The sequence below is a fragment of the Leuresthes tenuis genome, unplaced genomic scaffold (genome assembly GCF_036924035.1).
Source record: "Leuresthes tenuis unplaced genomic scaffold, fLeuTen1.0.hap1 SCAF_13, whole genome shotgun sequence".
NCBI lineage: Eukaryota > Metazoa > Chordata > Actinopteri > Atheriniformes > Atherinopsidae > Leuresthes > Leuresthes tenuis.
In genome coordinates, this window is record NW_027325367.1 from 32,089,296 (window position 1) to 32,110,265 (window position 20,970).

Consider the following 20,970-nt stretch of genomic DNA (forward strand, 5'->3'; position numbering starts at 1 on the left):
TTTCAGCACATTAGTTCAAACTTTACAATTTCAGATAAACCTTGTGTTTGCTGGCTCAAATTTCTACTGACTCTCTTTTTGCCCAAGTAGTTGTCTTTCATGGTCCATACATGTGATACTTGAATCATTAAACAAAAACACAGATATCTTATGACCATGTATTTTAAAAAGGATTAGAATTTCTCCTGCAACATTTCAACAGTATTCCTGATGCCTCCGTCATCATTTTCCATCTGAATGTTGAGGAAGATGTTACTATGGACAGTCTTACTATCAGAGTATCCATTCACAAATAAAAATGAACAATTGTATGTTCTGAAAAGGGAATAGAATAATGAAGGACATATTAAATTGGTCTCTGTGAATGAAATTAAATGAGGTTTTATAGAATGAGACTGGTACAACATTATTTTGTTAGACTGATGCCTTAAGTAAGAGATTTGGAACTTTTAAAAAAATCAAGTATGGAAACAGTTTATGAATATCCATGAGGTGAGAGTGGGGAATTTGTCGCACAAAAAGAGAAAGGTCAGAGATAAGGTATGATGCTACGGTTTTGGATAGCGCACCAAATTAACCATAAATTACAATATTATGGCTTATTAAGAAAACAAGTAGTCCTGATATAGTACAGTTATAATACACTTATAAAGTGGGCCAAAACAACATAGCAGAGCACTGGCACATCCAGTTTTCTGTATGGAAAGGCACTCCACCTATGTAAATAAAACAATTGTGCTCTGGCGAGAGGGTGTTGGCAGCTGAGATTTCCCTCCACTTCCTCACTTTTACATGGTGGACAAATTGGGTCTACATGTTGGATTTGCACACTACCTTCTGTTGCCCTGACATCCTCTTCTCATTCAATACCGCATGCCAGATTCTTCCACTTAGCCCCACACTAGTCTTGTTTGTATTTTCTTCCAGTTTTTTTTTTTGCAGCAGGTGTGATTGTGAACTACTGAGGTGCATCTATCAGGCACTTAGCAGAATCCAACCTGAGCTCACTGGCACTGCCTCTGCTCTATCCATGCACTTTGTGACACCCCTGACCCTTTGTTTCCAAATCAGCAGTTGCCTACAGTGTGGATCATTATGGCTCCATTTGGGGAAACTGTGTGCAACTGTTTCTCCAGGGGCATCATTAGGGGTGTTGCATCAGTTAAAAAGAAAAAAAAATACTGATAGAAGCAGCTACAGCAGCAAAGTGAGTGCAGGCAGGAAACTGTTTCTCACTGAAACTGGCTGAAAGATTAGATTTTAAAGAAATGTCCTTTATATCGTGGTCAACCATGTGCTCCCTCCCTGGCAGCTGTCATACTTTTGGCTTTGTAGCATCCTAACTTCTTTATTTGCACAGACAGAGTCGAGCCAATCAGTAGCAGAAGTTCCCCTAACAGATACTGGCTGTGCCTCAAATCAAACAAACCAGGATTACAGTCATGCCAGTGGGTGCTAATGAATTTTAAGGCAATCTTCCCTTTAGAGCTGAGATGTCTCTGTTAGTGTCTGCATCTGTATTTACTGTACATACATATACCGTAAAGTCCGGACTGTAGAGCGCAAAGATGTTACAATTTATGGATACATTTTTAAACTTTTAATTAAATGTATATGGTAACATAAAGAAATACATACATTTTCCCCGAACAGTGCCTGTAACACTGATGGTTTTAACTTAAATACCTATCAGTAACGCACAAATACGTGGCGTAAATGCTTTTTTTCAAACAGGGCCTTTAATACATCTAGTAACAAAAAAAAAAGACAGCAGCCTACCAGGAAAAGTCATTGATCGCCTTCTTCATCTTCCTCCTGCGCACTAAAACCATCAAAGTCATCTTCTTCAGTGTCCAAATTGAACAGCCTCAGAACTTCACTCACTTCAGTCTCTTTGCTGTCGCTCTCACAATCTCATCTCAGATTGATTGCCTTTAATTTAAAAGCTGCATTATATGCATTTCTTCATTTGTTTTCCATGTTGAGGGTGAGTACAAATGACTGATTTACAATAATCTAACAGTGTAAGTGTGTTTGATTTATCGTACAATTTCATTGGACCACTGTGAACTATTCCTTAATTTTATTGGTCTAATGTTACGAGACAAAATGTTTGTTTTTTTTGTGGCATAAAAAAAAAGAAAAAAAAAACATATATTAACCGTATTATAAGCCACGGTGCTCAAAGCCTGGGAAAAAAGAAGCGGCTTATAGTCTGGAATTTACGGTACATGTGTTTGTGCTGATGATTGCAGGTACTTACATTGGAAGTAGAGCTCCTCGTCTCCCTCCTGATCGGCTTTGCTGTACCCGCAGTGCCTGCAAGGGGAGAGAGAAAGACAGTGGCAGAATCAACTGATTGTGCTGCGGAAATAAATGCCCCAAATTGCAAGAATTTTAATACAGCAACTAATGCAGTGCAAGACAAATCCTTTGAGAAACCTAGCTCAGCAGCAGGAGCTGAAAAGCCAACAGCCTAGCCCCAGGAAAATAGCTCTAGTATCATCACACAAATCAAATAATGCACATACTGTAAAGGACTGTTCAATGTGACTGTTCTCTGCGGTGTTTAGCACAAACTGAAAAAAACCCGAAATCAATGGCATAGGGAGGGGAGGTATGTCATGAGTGATGGATAAGTCTTTACTTCCCATACATATGTAATTTGTCTTTACTCTTTGTAATTCTTGGAATTTTTAAGTGACAACGACAAAGTGGACAATGAGTTAAAATGTTCTGTCAGACTACAACTTGAGTATGCAACTCGGATGACATGTTGTGGTTGTTAGAAATTGTCCCAGTCGCAGTTTTGGTGAAAATTAAAAGAACCATGTCATTGGGACAATCTAACACAAATTATATTATAAAGATATTGTTTTCACAGTTTTGCAGTAAATAGTTGTATTTTGAACAGCCCACAGTAAAATTCTCAGATTGTACTTTGCATAAACATTATGGATAAAAGAAGCATAAAGCGTCTCATGCTTGTTGCATAAGAGAGCCAAATGCACAAGCTTTACAGTAAGTTATTGTGTTCAATGTGACTTTACACATAGTTCAATGCAATTTAACATTTAAATGACAAAACCTATAATGATCTTACTTCACAAAGAATTTGTTCATACACTGTACATTATTTTATTCAGGGAAATGTGCAATAATTTAATTTGAATAACTCATGCCAAAATAAAGTGTAACACACCATAGAGTCAGTGAGTTAATTGTGGGTAATACTTGAGGCCAATTTATTTATACGACGTTAAAGCTAAATAAGCAATATTTATGGATTTACCAAAAACAGTGCCATCGTGATGAATTCATCATGACAAGCGAGTTCAGCAGGCATTCCATTTGTGCAGAGGAAGCATGAGAGCTAATGGTGATAATGACAAGGGACTGAGTGGTTCGTGTTTATGGGAAAAAAATCAGCACCATACTTCATTCTGCCCTCTTGATCTCACACACAGGAATGCAGGATCGAAGCTTTCTCACTGTGGAATACTTGTTTCATAATGGTTCTGCAAAAATAGCTTAAACATTTTGTTGGGGGCTGGTGATGGGGGAACAAAATGGTGTATCACAACCCATTAGCACAGCATGCCACAAGATGATGGGTGCACGTGTGTGCGTGTGACAACTCCACAGACATGGAGGCCTGTGAGTGACAGAAAGGCTAATTGACAAGCGCAGACTCACAGGAGCGGAGAGTCAATGGGGCCCGCGAGAGCGTACCTTCTCCCGATGATGAAGCCGAACACCATGAACACCAGGATGATGGTCCCCGCCACGGCCACCACCGCTATGATGATGACAGGGTTCTGCTCGCTTGAGACAATTGCAGCTGATGAAAGAGACACACACCCACACACATGAGACAGAGAAACAGAGAAAGAAACACTCAGTGTGAACTTATCAACATCAAAAACTATAATCTGCAGGACAGAAAGTAATTAAGTCCCAATGAGCAGCATGGAGTTTGATAACTTCCCCCCACCTCCACCTGCTCCCTTTGAAAGAGTGGAGGAGGGGAGCTTCTATTTTTGAGCTGTCCTTATACACACGGCTCTACTGTTTCAGAAAGTGGGCTTAATAGTCCCACACGGCAACGACGATGTCCTTCATCTCAAACAAAGACACATTCAGGCTGAACTGTTTCTCCTTTCAGAGCTCTCACAGCACTCAGACTGTTTGCATTGATAAACTGCTGATTGCTCTGAAGAACAGTTTGCTAAAGCTTGGCATACAGTCGATGCATGTGGTGTACGAGGGGAATATCCATGCCTTTCAAATCAAGTGTATCTGCGTTGGATAAATAGTAATAAAAAATAAGAGGCTGAAGAAATGCTAGAATTCTATTAGTTGTTACTGAGTTGAGCATTATTCTACCAATCATCTGTTTTATGGAGAAGAAAGAGCACTTGACTATCATATATACATCTGCAGGTTCCATCTTGAGGCTGTCACAGAGAAGGCTGGTGGCTCTCTGTGCTGGCCAAGGACACTTTGACTAGACTGCAAGCTTGTAACCTTGTTACAGGATACTCTGCATGTGGTATGAGTAATTATGTGCCCTTCTATGCAGAAACCCTGGAGATAAGGTGTATATGTGTATATTTTTTTTTTTTTTGGGGGGGGGGGGGGGGGGGGGGGGGGGTAATGTCTCTCAAGTCATTAAAAAGTGTCATTTTTTAGCTGTCAGTTTGGGAAAAATGCTGTGGCAAGACCAGAAAAGACTTCTGTCTGCTCTTTGGAAATGCTTCTTTGCATTTACAAATCCAGGTAATTTACCAACTACTCTTGTTGGCATATAAATGTTAAATGGCCCAATGAGATTACTTTCTTTTATGGAAGTTTAAAAGTTCATATAGAGATTTGAAATACCTATGCTCATGTCTAGAATATCCCATAATGTGAGAAATTGGGATTCTCAGCATGAGCATTTTACACAATCATCCCTCACCAAACTTCAATAACACACTGTGAGACTCAGGGCAGAGCTAATGTAACTGATGAGATTTAAATCACTTTATCCTCATGACACTACAGTAGCTTGTCCTTGTGCTTAGTGATTTTTCCCATAGCATGTTGTCAGCATAAAGTCAAAGCAATTTGTGTTTCATTTGCTTCAAAGCAAATAATTTCCCAGGACAATTACCGCTGTAGAGGGAAACATTAACAGGTTTTGCATGTATAGTTGAGTTAGAAATCTGATGTTCCAGACTGATGTGCTGATATAACATCCACCTGAGACACCCAACCTCCATCAGCTGTCATTTAAATGTACCTTTTATTCTTGCAAAATTAGGCTAATAGGCTAAATTATTTTCTGTCAATTTATACTCATTAAATATTGCCACAAAATCAGTGAAGTAGACGGGTGGACTGAAAATATGTCCAGATGATTTTTAATTGAAGAGACATGTTTCCCTGTCAATCGAAACCACAGAAATTATCCTAAATCTGACCAAATGACCAAAATTGAGTTCATCCATTTATATTTTAGCTTTTCGAAATAATGCATAGTGTTTTTATCTAATTCTTTGCTCTATTGTTTTCTGTTGCAGTTCATAAATCTCATATGTATATATTGGACTGCAAGTGAAAATGTAAGTCAGATATACACTGCACCATATTGCCTAATTTGAAAATTTGACGCTGTTTGACCAGCCTGATGAGAACATGCGCATATAAATGCAAAGTTGTGTCAAAATGAGAAGCAACTTAACAAAAATGCAATGGGAAATGTTTCCAGCTGAGATGAACGCAGTTTAGTTTGAGTTCTACAAGCAAGTCTTCAAGCTGCAAAGCTTCAGTATCAGAATAGAAAGTAAAACTAACAGTAAAGTTTTACACTAATTTGGTAAAAAAAAAAAGAAAAAGCCATGCTGCTTATATCAACATTAGCAGGCCCTACCTGTGGCCTCTTCCTTGGTAGTTATCTCCAGTCTGGGGCCGTAGGTGCCGTATCCTGCTTCTGTAAAAGCCCTGATCTGGAACACGTAGGCTGTGCTTGGCTTTAGGTTGTTCACTGTAGCAGAAGTGGATTTGGACCTCACTGTGGAGTAGATCCGGTCCTTCTGGTCCTGTACATGGAGGAGTAAACGATTTTTCTATTAGTATCTTTTTTCAAACCACTTTGGTAAAATAAGTACATCTAACTGCAGTAAGCCATAATTCTAAAAGTCTTTGCTTTTAATACTGCAGCTATCAATCACAGGGATGAAAGCACTAAAGTGACAATACTGTAAATGCCTATGTTTTCAATGTTTGTTTAGCCTGGCCTTTATTTGGCTTTCATTTAGGAATATCAGACTAAATAAACTAAATTAGATTAAAATGTTTTTTTTTGTTGGTGTGCTTTAAAAGTATTGTAGATTACAGAGGAAACCCAAAAGTAATCATCATCTGCCACTTTGCTGCCTGTCACATGGACAAAAGAAATACATCTGAACATATCTACTCTATCAGGAAATGCATTTGGATACATCAGCTGCATGCATTGTGTACTTTACGTTACTCTCTAAATGTTCAGTGCTGGAAAAGCCCAAATGGAATTCCAGGGTCTGTTAGGGGTATTGGGGTTGTTTCCAATTTTCCACTTTTACAGTTGGTCAGAGTACAGTCACAGTACGTGACACAGGAGACTGACTTGTCAGTGTTTGTGAGAGTCTGTGGCCAGGAGGACTGACATCAGAGCGCTGCTACCATGCCTTTGGTTTGCTGGGTTAAATTCACTGCATTACACCTGGCTGTAAAAAGCTGATGTGTTCAGACTTGAAACACGGGGAAGCAGTGCTATAATCCATGTGGAAGGAGAAGGCTGAGAAACAGATTGCTAATTCTGGCAGTGCAGCAGCCTAGGACTGTGTATGTGCTAACATGTGCATGTGGGTAGTTGAGGAGGACTACAGCCTGATTAAAATCGTATGAGCCTCTCATTCATTATTTCAATTATCAGACAAAAAAGGTACTTGCATGACCTTGTGAATTCCACTAACAATAGCAAGCAGATAGAATACAAAAAATTTGTAGTTGACAAAAGTGGATGTGAAGCTGAGATATGAAGGGGAAGGAACTCCACAAAGTGTTGAACAGATCTCCTCTAACTCACTTTTTCATAGTATTTGATTTCATATTCCGTGATGACACCATTGGGTTGCTGGGGTTCTTGCCAGGAGAGCTGGATGCTGCGCTGCTGCACTTTTTCCTTGATGACCTCGCTGACTTGGGACGGAGCTGTTTGGGGAGGAATATGTCAATAAGTGCAGGTCAAACTCGCTCAGGACACACACGATTAAGGCAAGACATAATTTAGTTGTACCCATACTCCTCCACCAACACTCAGCGGCGCTCTTAAGCTAATGAATATTCACTGGCCCTACTCTAAATGTTGACACCTCATGATCGAAACTTCAGTTCCTGAGCAAATAGCAAAGCTAGCGTGGAAAAGTGCAATATGTAAATAATGAATGACAATTCATTTCAATTCAGTCAAACATTTCCAGTGGAACTGGCAGGCGATTACTCTCCCTGATGACAAAGCTACCCAGAAAGCCTCTCAGAGGGAGAAGAGTGTACCTGTAACCTTCTGACACCAGTCTTATGCACACCAATTATCTCCGGCTCTTTGCGGGACTCTTTTTAAGTGTGTGGCTGTCTGGATTAAGAACTGCGACATTTAGATGTGCTGAAGAGTCCACACATGCACATGGTTCTATTTTTCACTTGAGAAAAGGTAACTTAACTGAACAACTGTGCGTAGATGGAGCTGTTGCCAACATTTCTGCTACATATTGCCTCTCGGCTGTAACTACCCCTGTGACTGCTATAACTCCTACTGCAATACATCTGCTATTATTACTGTACTACTGCTGTTTCCTCTGCACCAGTGACAAACTTGGTTGTGCATTTTCTGTTTCTTTAATTTTGTGAAATTATGACTTTTTTCAGATTTTAAGTTGATGGATTTAATTTTGATTTTAATTTTGTTTTAGAAGAAGATTGCACATCCCAAATGTTAACATATTTTTTTCATTTATTAAAGAGATTTTCCTCTGCAAGTCATATTTACAACTAGTTCTGCAGCTGTATTTTCTGGCACTGGTATATATCCTATTACCTTGAGAGTACATTATCCTCATCATCATCATCTTGATTGCAATCACCATTTGACAGCATTTTTCTTCAAAATCCAAGTGAGGCAAAGACGGCAGGCTTTTTGTATTACAAAATCTCATTCGGATGAGATGGTGCTTTAAAAAATATGCTTACAGCAAATCTGCACTTTAAGCAGCCCGAAAATCCTCTCTGTAAACATGCTGTGAAATCTTGATGACTCACACTGCTCTTGGGGCAGAACATATTAATTAAGACATCTTAGCAAGTTTAAAAAGTCATCCTGTGGGAATGACTTGTACTCTAAGGTAAAGCCACTTGACAGACACTATGCTTTGATTTGTTTCCTGGGTCTTTGAAAGATCAGTGAAGAGTTTTTCAAATAAAAAGAAAGCTTATGACTGAAGAATTTATACCAAAGAAGACATTGATTCTTAAATAGCACATGGATGACACAAATACAGAGGGTCATCTCATTGCATATGGCTTTCAAGTGGAGAAACACCCATCTAATAATATGGCTTGATACAAAAGCTGAAAATTTATTTACTTTTTCATATGAACTTTTTCATACGAACAACTGGAGAAAAACCCTTTTTTGGACAAACAGAAGTTGTTGAAGCAACTGTGCCATGCTTAGTGACCCAGTGGGAGTGGACTTCTGGAGCCTTAACACAGCCTGACCCTAGATTGCTTTAAGATGACCTGTCGCTAATGACTCTGGCTGGATTAAGAACTCATTAGGACTCATCTGCATTCCTGACAGTAATGGTTATGACAGCGGACACCGAAGACCTTGTAAAACATTGCTGTTGTGACATGTCCCCTCATAATCCACCCAATCTCAAGAACAATGTATCCTTTCTCAGTGCAGGCGGCCGGTCAAAGGGATGATTGAGCTTTCTCTCCCGAGTCACAACAAGCAGTTAGTGCAGCTTAACTTCATCCAATTTGGCTGCTTTCACTGCCCCCAGTGAGAAAGTGTCCTTGAAATATGGAACTTTTACCATCTTAAATCTGTTTTTGGCCTAAATAATGCTTCTCATCTCCTGCTAAAATGTTTGTTTTTTTTTTGCTTCCAGAACTTTTTCTGCCCTGCATGTCCATGGAAAGGAACTACTTTAAAAGGTACTATATTCACATGGAATTTTATCAACTAGACCAGCAGATAAAAGAAAAAATGACGTGGTAGGGTTTCTTGATGATACAATTCAGATATCTGCTTTAAAACAGGAAAAATTAAGATCTGAATTCACATAACAGCTTTGCTCAACTTCAAGGACCATGTCTCAAACTGTTAAACTCAGAATTAGTTGAGGGCCTCAAATATTTCAGAAATCCTCATTAGCACTCAATATGGGAAAAAGCCACAATATTCTGGATCCCACACTTCCAATGATTTAACTTGACTAATTTCTAAATTTTAACTTAGGGACCATATTTGTTATCCTAATATGTTGTAATATGCTGGGACAAGTATGGGACAAGCTCTAGAACACTAGATTGTATACTATATTTTGCCACACTGCTGATCCCTGGCTTGATTCTTGGATAAGATATTTTATGTGCTATTTTTCACCTTACGAGATAGGCTCCAAAATGCTGGAACTTAAAATTTCTTACTGCAACTTGGAGGTGTTTCTAGCCAGATCAGTGTCTTAAAATGACAAGCCTTGGGAACACATTAGATTACCAAACATGTGCATATGGGTTATTTTCTTGACTGAGCTTAAAAATGTAAGAGTAAGACACACTCTTTATTTGAAAAACCATTTACTTGACTGAATATATCCTTGGTGCAGCAGTGATGCTACCTAAGCCACAGAGGCAGTGTGTGGCATGATTAAAGCGTTCTCCCATCAGAACTGACCCCTGAAGCCCGTGGTTATAGCAGCAGTGACTCAGCCAAGTCCCACCTCCTCCTTCAGCCCTGCACTAGTGACAGAGTGATCTCCACTGCGTTTCCATAGGGATCATGAGATCAGTGAACAGTATTAGCAGACATGGTGTTCCACAGGCAAAAAGGTGATAATTCCAGGCAGGTGATTTTCAAAATGGAACAGCAGTCATTATCAATTTCTTACGGCTGTAAATGAAGACCGCAGTTGAGCCTTAATTCTATTTAAAAAGAAAACGCTCCACGGACTGGCTCTAACTCCCCTGTGAATCGCTCAGGCACACTGTGTGACAGCCAGTAATGACTGACTTGATATCATAGAGACCAGAACAACTCAGCAACTCTCAGCTTACCTGCAGGGCTTAGCACAGTGTAAAATTGTCTAATTGTGATGCTGGCCTTAAAAAGACTGTTTGGGAAGGCATTTAAGCATTCATTTTGCAATATCATAATATGCGTTAGTGACCCCCAAACACCTTCTACCATAAAGCTAACTGATCCAGAAGCACCGTGCTCTGCATTTCAATATCTTGTGAATATATTACGGAGAGCTATTTTAATATTCTCCTCTTTCACTCAGCTGACTGATTTCAATTCTGAGGCAAAGAGCAGAACGGAGGTAGTTCATTACATAAGTGTCTTTTTCTGCCTCCGTTCCCGCTTCATGAACTATACAGTGGTATAAACTTATATATTAATTACTGCTGTGTTTGAAATGTGCTTGCATATCTTAATGCCTACGGCACCATCTGTGTTTAAGTGCACTGGATTGCTGGTGTTTAACAATGTTTTAAGTTTTTTTCCACATTTTAATTTCAACAGGCGATGTCTTCTAGGGAGCAATCCGAACTGAATTCTTTGTGTTAAAACCCAGCAAATACATAAATGTAGAGCACATCTATTCCATGATATTTAAAATCATGAGTATTTCACAATCTGATGCATTTACTGTACCAGTCTATTCATTGTTATTGCTGCCGAGCTCTTCATTGTTCAGGGAATCTGAGTATTAGGCTGAGCCTTTTTAAAACATCATCACAAGCAGCCTGTGAAAGAAAAGACTCGTGTCATTGTGGTCCCTGGCTGGATTGACACTAACAAAGTATGACAAAATCCAAATGACTTCTACTTCATTTTGTGACTCCAGTAAGAGAGACTACTGTTAAATGTTGGCAGCTCAGGAGAAAGGAACATTTAAGGAGTGATCTTTATACAATGCATGCAAAACGTTCATTGCTTTCTCTTGACAAAATCAATTCTCCTTAAAGAACTCTAAAATCAAGTACACTTTTGGTAGTTTATACTGACTCTCAGGGGACATACAAAAAGAAAGAGATTTGTCAGCATCAAAGAAGCAGAGGCTGAGCTCATGATGGAACTCAGTAGCGGTCTTAGTTAGACCAGATATTAAAGACTAAAAGCCAAGAGGCCTTTTAGGGCTCATATACACCAAAATGGCATAAAGAACCAGTGGCAACAACAAGCCTCCTGCTGAGTCTCCTTACATCGCCAGCGTCTGGGTAAACATAATATCACTTGAACTCGCCATGAAGACAACTCCCAGCTGCCATCCAGGGCGCACAGCCTTAGCCTGCAAAAGAAAGGAAGTGGTGGTATGCAGGGAAAGTAGGAGACCATGTAGTTAAAAAAAAGGAAGCCAGTAAGTCAGCAGCAGAGTGTCTTCTGTTGATCTCAGCAACCAGAACCAGCATTTTAGATATCCTGAGATACTTGAGACATCCTGGCATTTAGGGCAAGCAAAAGAATTCTAGATCCTCAATTTCCGATAATGCAACCAAGACCATATCTTCAATAGGTGATAGATGTCATGTTAGGAACCCATACCTCATGATTAAAACCTGTAGTCTCCAAAAACTAGCTGGGACTATTTAAATGACTTCACAGAACCATTTTTCCAGACTGGAAAAGTGTTGACAGAGCCCCTGTCGAGCCACAGACTTCTATGAGTTATAATAATGAAATACTGTTTTTAAGGCAAAGCTAGGCCTCCTTGTTGAGTTTTGCTCATGGCTAAATTCTGAACACTTGAGTTGAAAAGAAGGACTTTTTGGATGAGCTGAAATTACACATGAGGCAGGATTCAAAGGCACCCTCACTTTCCACCGCACAGTTTCAGAGTCAAGCTGCTGCCTGCTTGCAGTTGTCTTATCCTCTCCTGGTGGGAGGACAGTTGTTTTTCCTTTTGCGGAGGAACTAAATTGAATTTTAAGATAGAACAATCTCTTTACAAAATTTCATACAACCGTAGCTGATTTTTACAGTCAGACTGTCCCCTTATGTTGTGCATGAGTGTGGGTGTTCACCTGTCTGTTGTATGGACCTCGTGAGGAGAGAATATATGTGTTTGGATGTCATCCATCCTCAACTGCTCCCCACTTGTCTGGCTGTGGAGCTGGCCAGACTGAAACTACCTTGTAGCTTAACTCTAACAGCCATTCATCCTCCCAGCGGGAAACACGCTTTGAGCATACTGAATTCCTTTACACAGAGCATTCTCAGTGAGTCACAGAGCAAAGGATAGAGGATGATGATAGACTCCAGCTCTGATGGATGTGAAGGGAATTTTCAAATATGTTGTGGTAAGTGTCTTGCTCTTGTGCAACAAAGTTAGTAGCAGGGTTTCAACTCACAAGTGAAGTAAATCTGAGGTGATCTTTTGAAAAGCCACAAAAAAAGAGATTCAAATCAAAACACTGAAACGGACAAACAGGCCTACATAATGTTGCCAGTTGGCAGCAATATAGGCTATGTTGGTGGTTATAGAAGCTCTTAAGAAAGTGGTAACAAACCTCAAACAAAAAATAAATAAATAAAAAAGAACAAATGCTATGAATAACAGCAAAATGGAGAGTTCTTCTTCAGGAACTGCTTAAAGGGCAACTCCAGTATTTTTAAACCTAAACCTTATTTCCGGCATGAAATACGTTTATCTACTCACCGAGAACAGTTTGGCGAAAGTCGGCGTCCACTTGCGATCCATATAACGGAGTTAATGGGGCAGGGACGATGCAGCCTCTAAATAAGGCATTATCTGTCTTTATTTCACCAATACTTAAAGAAGAATGAATGAATGAACCTGTACTATTACTCTGTTAGCTCATAGGTGCTGTTATGTGGCTACTTGCGACTATAGGAGAGCTAACGGAGGGATTTCTACACAGGCACTCTACTGGGACCACTTCATCCACACGCCCCTCTGGAGCACAGCTTATTTACTCCGTGCTCTGTGACAGTCGGCTAACTTCACACGGAGTTTGCTGCTGCTAGTTTTGTGCAACATGGTAGGATGTTTATCAAATTTTGACAATGTGAACGACGACTTGGAGTAAGATGGACGTTCTTACCGGAGTGAATGAGCTTTGCTGCAGCCATGGGTGTGGATGAAGTGGTCCCAGTAGAGGTGTGTGTAGAATTCCCTCCGTTAGCTCTCCTATAGCTGCAAGTACCCACATAACAGTAGCTAGCTAAATGTGCTAACAGAGCTATAGCACACGTTCGTTCATTCATTCATCTTAAAGTATTGGTGAAATAAAGACAGATAACGCCTTATGTATCGTCCCTGCCCCATTAACTCCGTTATATGGATAATCGCCGAACGCCAGTTTTCTAAATAGCTTTCAAAGGACACCGATTTTCGACAAACTGTCCTCGGTGAGTAGATAAACATATTTCATGCCAGAAATAAGGTCTAGGTTTAAAAATACTGGAGTTCCCCTTTAAATCTCTGAAATCTAGGATATTATATCTGGGAAGAAGCAGAGCAGTCATGTCAGTTTGCCAGCATCAAGTCCTAAAAACAGGCAAATAACAAAATGAAAGTTGCAAAGGTAAATAAAGTTGCAGCATGTTCACCTATCAATGGCTAATTTTATTTTCAATTTCTGGAGCATTTTTCAAGTCCAGTGATTCCTATTCATAGCAAACACTTCAGGCAGAGAAGTATAAAATACCCTTGAACCAAACACGTTTGAAAATAGAGTTTTAAAGAGCCAGACAAAGGAGACAGTACTCGCTGCATAACAATGTCAGTCGTAGCGGGGACACCTTTAGTGACCATGCAGGGAGGTCAAAGGAGACTCTGTTTGAAAGCAATTAGCTAGGCCTGATTTGAAGGAGGCCTAGGCTGGGTCTTTCATGTTCTGCAGGACTGACAGCTCCAGAGGTGATGGGATGATTTTTAATACATATCTGGTGCATTCACCGCTGACAACTCAACACAGCCATCATATTCCTCCCTTCATTATTTCCCTTTTCAAGGACTCGACACATCAGTTCTGTGGATCAACAGAGAGGTACCAAATAAAATTATTTTTTTCTTAAAGTTACTTTTTTTATTTCCTTTTTAAATTGAATGCTGAAGTCCCCATAAAGTGATATTGAGATGTATTTGGCCAGAAGGTGAGTGGCTTAGATGCCACCAAGTATTTCTCCACCTAATAGAATCCATCCATGAATTGTCTCTATGCTCAAACAAGTAAATGTTTTTTTGGTGTCACCAAGTGCATCACCTCCACCTAACAGCTTAAGTACAGCCTTTTGCGCTACTGCAAAACCAAGAATAAAAATAACAGAGGAAGGTCAGTGGGGGAAATTGCATTCATGTTACAATGACATACACAGAAGGCACACTGTGCATGATTGCCCCTTCAATGCCTCCTGACAAGAAGTTCATTTTAACCCTTGGTGGTACTCCAATCTGCTCACTCCCTTATAATGTAAAAAATGCCATTCAGTAGAGTAACAGATGCAGAAATCATTGGTCAGCTGTGTTACACAATTGTTAACCCAGCAGGAACACCACTTATTGAAGAAGCATCCAAGTGTCCAAATTAGGGAGCATGACTGGCAGCCTATCATCACCAGCTCTTAGCGTACTCTTTAATTTCTTCAAGACAGCCAGATTTGGATGTGCAATAGCCATATTTATTTTCCTAGAGTCATTTTGAAACTTTTGTACCACAAGATAAACTTACATAATCACATACCTTTAAGGGTGAAACGGTGACCCTGTTCACACTGGGCACTAAAATGCGTCATGCATGGACGGGACTGCACACACTGACAGGATACAAAGCTGGGTTTTGGTTTTTCTTTTGCAATAAGACAGCAGTCACTTGAAATAACAGTTTAAAGTATTTCATTGCTGTTTGCAATTTTGATAACAGAGTATCAGACTGAGCCCAACTGAAACTGATTATTTGTGGCAATGAAATAACCAAATTTGGAAAAAAAACACAATACAATACGATATTTGACTTTTTTTAAAAAGCGGAAATGTACTTTTCTTATTTTCTGCTTCTATCATTTTGTACAAAATGTAAACAGTGAAACAAATATGATCAAAAGGAATCAGTTTAAGATATATATCAATAATACCAGGTGTGAATCACATCCTCACCAACACTCGGAGATGTTTCTGTCTCAGAGATATATGACATGGTCAAGCACAAGAGGAAAAGCTTGAAAATAAAAACTTTGATTTTGCTCATGCACTGTTTTCCATCTGAATCCATTTAATCAGAGTAATTCCCCAGGAACTGCTGGGCTGCATGATGTACAGCCTGATATCTTTATTGTTAATTGCTGAATCCCTGAGATCTGCAGAATGCATTGCCCAGACAGCCTGATGAAGTCATAAAAGTATCCCATGCTTCTCTAAATCCTTCTTGCCGGGGAGTTGTGTTATTACGATGCTATCTAACTAAAGCTCAATACATGGACTGCCGGAGAGAATATCCTGCGATACAAACAGGCCAGATGAGAAATGAAAGCACTGTTACTTGTTAGAATGTATATGCCTGGCTTTCCTTCTCTGCTGCCTCACTGACCTTTCTGCTACAAGCAGCTGCAAGGCATGCCTTTTTAAATACATGACCAGGCTAAGCAGAGACATGCGTTTGCATACTCAGTGGCTTTATCGTTTATTTGAATAAAACAAAGATTGTGGAGTGAAAAGACACAGAACTGATTACAGCAAGAGCAGAGCCGGTGACTGTGGATATTTAGGCCTTCCACCTCTTTGCTTTCCTTAAATGTCAAAGTATAGCCTAAGGGCCCCACGCTCCAATCTGAAACCCTGATTGCACATCAGAGCTCCACAGGGATTGATAAGTGAGATCATTTCCCAAAATGCACAGTGTTGCAGACCGATGGTGCATACCTGGTCAAAATCCTGAGACATTGCTATAATTTTGAGGTTACAACCCGTATAGTCACACTTATCTATGACTCCACATGGAGGCAGCTGCTCCTAACACTGCTCTCATTCCCTTATCATCAGTGAATAAATCTAATGTTTGGCATCAAGCATAAAAAATTTCAAATTTAACCCACCACATATGATTGCTGAGGGCTGGCATCATAAACATCCATTTATTATAGAAATACATCTGTCATCAGGAAGATGATCATATTAATCAGAGCTCATATGCTCTTTAATCACAGTCTTGGACAGGTTCCATCCCAGGGAAATCACATCCAGGGCCCCCCATGTCGCCTCTGTAATTTTGCATGGAGCTGTGTTGTAGAGCCCTGCGCAGGACTGTTTTCTTCATCCTGCTCTCGCCCGCCCCCGCTAAATTTCTGACCATTACCGCCCGCTCCCGCAACGTGTATGTCCACTCCCGCCCGCTCCTGCAAAACTTTGAGAATTTATGCCCGCACAATAATAGAAATGCATTGATTTTGTGTCTTCTCCCGTCCCGCAGGAAAAAACACGTCATTTTATAGGCTATTAATAAAGAGATTCATGGACAATTGAGAAGCTTCTCCTAATGTCAGACTTGCCTTTCTTTGTCTTTGTGCTGTAAAGACCTTCTTTGAGCTTCCTTTCCACATCATTTAGTGACATCCTGTCGCTAGGATACATCCCGACAGTGTTGCCAGGTGGGAAATGTAGTATTATTGTACCAGAGACACAAAATTATCGTATTTTGAGGGAAATTATCGTACACCCGTCATAACTAAAATAACAAATTTATTGATGCGCTATAGTCACTCTATAGTCACACTATAGTGCGCTATATGTTGAATAGCGTCTAACAGGCACTCACCGCTTTGCATCAGCAGTTGTGTTAGGCTAAATGCCCCCGTAAACTATGACGAGTGGGAACTATTGAGCCAAATCATGAGGCCTGGAGGCCACCTACTGTTAGGAACTTCTGAGGCAAATGCATCCACGTCACTCGTAGCTCACATAGAAAAGCACGATTGGCTTGAAACTTGTCACATGGAAATGGAAAAGCCTTCAGGGTTCACAAAAAAATCCGACAGACAGTTGCGACAGGCTGATTACAACCAATTCCAACCACACATTCACAGAATGGTCAAAGTATCATAATTATCAAATTTTGGGATTATTGATCGTACATCATACACAGGGCAAAATTATCATACAAATACGATAATTATCGTACATGTGACCTGGCAACACTGCATCCCAATCCCGCAGTGTTTTTTTTAGCCGCCCGCCCGCAGCAAACTTCATACCGCCCGCTCCTGCTAGATTTGAGTTGGGTCCCGCGGGACCCAATCCCAATGCAGCCCTCTACTGTGTAGTCCAACACACAGCTGATTGCCAGCAGATCTAGGCCATGCCTCCAGTTTTCTGAGACACCATACAGTTAAATCAAATCAGAGTCCAATACAAGTGAAAATGACCCTGCTTATATTACTGTAGGCAGTTGTGGAAGGTGCAGAGTTCACGCCACTGGTGCTGCTGAGGACATAGCATGTGTCAACAAGTTCAGTCCTCTGCCGAATGAGGTGACAATAAACTAATTTCAAGTTTGGTTATTTCAGCAAAGTACAGCTGTTTGGATATTTTGTTTTGCAAGAAGACAAAAAAAAATCCATTGCACATTAAGTGGGGCAAAGTTGCAAGAGTGCAAATGCACCCAGTCATAGGGGATCACCTTCATCTTTGAAAAATAATATTAGATTAGTTGGAGAGACAATAACAACAACAACTAAATAAGGCAATTGTTAGCCTAATCCACTCCACTGGCTTTCTGTGCTGTGCAGTCAAGCCCGGTTTAACCATGAAGACAATTCATGAAATTAATGGAAATCCCAGATTTCCCAAAGGTATCAAAAGTCTGAATGTGTGATGGGAGAGGTTCAAAGACATGACACAAAAGCTGACAGATCGAGGAGCCTCCCAGGATAAGAAGATAAGTAGAATAAGAAGCAATAAACTGGATTGGTGGTGCACAGTTTTGTGCACAGCTTTTCAGCCACCCCCTCAATTCTTTCAGTTTAGCTTCCAAGAAGTCAGAGTTTAGCTTCCAAGAAGTCAGACTTTCTTGTAATCTTTTAAAATGGTCTTGACCAATACTATTTCAGGCTTTTTGGTGGGCTGATTTTCACTCATTTTCAGTTGTTGATTTGCTATTTCATGTCTGCACAATTATTCTGCACTTAAAGTTCCTCAAGCAGTATGGCCTCAAGAGAAAAATAGGGTGCCTTATGTCCTCATGTACTTTGTTGCCCATGGACCTTTAATCTTCAAAGCTTTACCAAAGCTTTGTCAGTATTAGTTAGTTAGTGAAAATAACAACATTAATCTATAAAACTCATTTGACACCCTACTCAGTTTGTATCAAACGAGTGCATCTCCAGGAAACCAAGTGGCGGCTGGGTAAATGCACCTGGTGATAAGGGAAAAGACTCGAGAGCCCAGCAGTCTTGTAATCATGGGCACTGCCTGATGCTGGCAGCTGTGCTGATGATGAGTAACCCCCCTGGGCCAGACACTTCAGACAGGCCTCCAGCCAGACAGCATGCAGGAAAAATAATAATAATAAAGATTGCACAAAAGCCTACTTACTTGCTGAATGTAGTTTTAGGGACTGGCTTTTTGTGTCTGTCATCAGTGGTGAGCTCTTCCATCACTCAACTGTCTGCTATGAGCTCACTTGATGTCTTCTTTATACTCAGACAAAAGCAAATGACAGGATGTTAGAGCAACCGGACGGCAGCACTTGAATGTTTACGACTGGGTGTGTCGATTCACATTTGCTTAAAACTTGCTGCAAGCATATTTGTCCTGGAGGATGAGTTTGCAAAGGTGACAGCTCATGTGTATCACTGTGTAAAAGACCTGATCCTTTAAATAAGCTCATGTGCATCACTGTGTAAAAGACCTGATCCTTTAAATAACTAAACTCCAGAGCAGAAACCTTTTTCTATGTTTTGTTAAATATGGAAGCAGCCAACAGATTATGATTAATGACTACTAAGCAAAGAAAGACAAGCAGTGACTGTGCAAATATTGTGGAATTAAAAAAAAATATACATTTCATGCGTTGGAAACAATTTCAGAGTTGGTTTGTCACGACTAACCGTGCATAACAATCTGTTTAGATCAAATTCATAACTATGATTTATTATCAAGTGTCATGTAAAAGCTGTTTGTGGCACTAAAAAGCTGCCGAGTTTAACAAGAGCTGATTATTCCCAAACTCTGTAAAGCACAGACCGCCCTCTACCCCTCCAAACTGTTTTCAATTGAAACTGTGCTGAGTGATCAGCTGCTTGTGGAGACAAAGCCAGCACTCAGGTTGCTCAGCTGAACTCAGCACAGATCAGCCCTCTGTTCCCCTCTCTCAGCCCAACAAAGGCAAGTCAACCCTTGTTCTGGGCAACTGCTCATGGCCTCCACAGGTCCATGGATAGAGTTCGGTATGTTGATCAAGTGCATATTATACAATGTACAATATGAGTAGTCTTGCAGCCTAGTTTTAAAGAGGAAACATGCAAGAAGTTTAAGATGTTGAAATATGTTTGGACTATGCACACATAATGAAGGAAGTTCCAGAGTCATTTTTCTTCTTCAAAATCACCTGTTGTAAGAAATTCAAATGTAAATCCTCAGCATTTGTTTTAGTGTCACATACACACCGTCAAGCTGAATGACTTGATCGATCACTTTAACTTTCCTCACGATGACTCAGCATGAAGTGAAGTGATAAATCATCAAAACATTTTTTGATTGTCTCACAGTATAAATTGCCATCTTGCCCATTCCGTGTGGAACTAGCACGTTAATGAGCATAGCCTAATACTATAAGCATTTCATTAGCATTGTGTTTCTGAGGGTCGGTGGGAGTGTTAATATTTGCAGAGTTCTTAAGTTTCATCAATGTTTTACTATTCACGGACTAACAATAGGTTTTTGAAAAGACTACAAAAAGGTTTCTCTGTTAAAGGACGTCATGCGGTTGATGAAATGACAGAGGTGATGTGGGGTCAGGCAAGATTCCTTCACAAGAGTAGTTCAGCCAGAGTCTTGACTTCACTTTCGATGAATCTTCATCCCGCTGTTGCTTTTTCCATCTGTGCACAAACGTCACAGCTGATAAGCTCACGCCAGCTCTCAGTGGACTGCCACAAGTCTGGGAAATGCAGGACATCAGTTGCCCAAGTCGAATTGAGAAACTTATTTAATTTCATCGAATATATTCATTGAGCTTTAAAGCTTATGTCCAAAAAAAAAAAATCTTTGTAAAACAGTTTAATTAAACAGAGTTGCCTCCAGCTTTCTTTTTTTTTAAATTATTGTCCGCAACATTATTAGTAAATGAAAGTATAAGTTGTGTAATGAGAACAAAGCAACGTTCTTCAATAGCCTGAGCCCTGGCTCACTAATATTATATTGGTGTCACTGGTGCAAGCTAATTATCTTTGAACACTCGTTATTTGTACTCTCTCCTTCAAGCAGAGTACCCCCTGTTTTGTTGCCAACTATCTATTGGACTTGATAAAGACGTTTCTGTTCTTTGGGTGCTTACAGAAATTCTGTTTACAATATTCAGCACGATCTGTTTGTAAAAATAGCAGGTCCCCTAATGAGATGTCAGGGATTATCTGTAAAGATGGGGAGAAAAAAATGGTGATAGGGAGAGGGTCTTCAAAGCTCTGCCCTAAGCTGGGCAGCA

At 40.1% G+C, this 20,970-nt stretch overlaps 1 protein-coding gene across 4 annotated transcripts in view; it reads right to left on the minus strand.

Moving 5' to 3' along the window:
* epha7 (eph receptor A7) overlaps nt 1-20,970 on the minus strand; it is an 84,777-nt gene that overhangs the window by 15,971 nt on the left and 47,836 nt on the right. For 2 of the 4 annotated variants that reach the window (XM_072362762.1, XM_072362761.1), the window contains exons 6-9: nt 7,112-7,236; nt 5,915-6,083; nt 3,733-3,841; nt 2,264-2,319 (exon numbers count right to left, since the gene is read on the minus strand). In XM_072362762.1, coding sequence (XP_072218863.1) covers nt 2,264-2,319; nt 3,733-3,841; nt 5,915-6,083; nt 7,112-7,236 — 459 coding nt within the window. Of the gene's footprint in view, nt 1-2,263; nt 2,320-3,696; nt 3,842-5,914; nt 6,084-7,111; nt 7,237-20,970 lie in introns of all 4 variants that reach the window. The other 2 variants (XM_072362759.1, XM_072362758.1) reach the window with 1 other exon arrangement.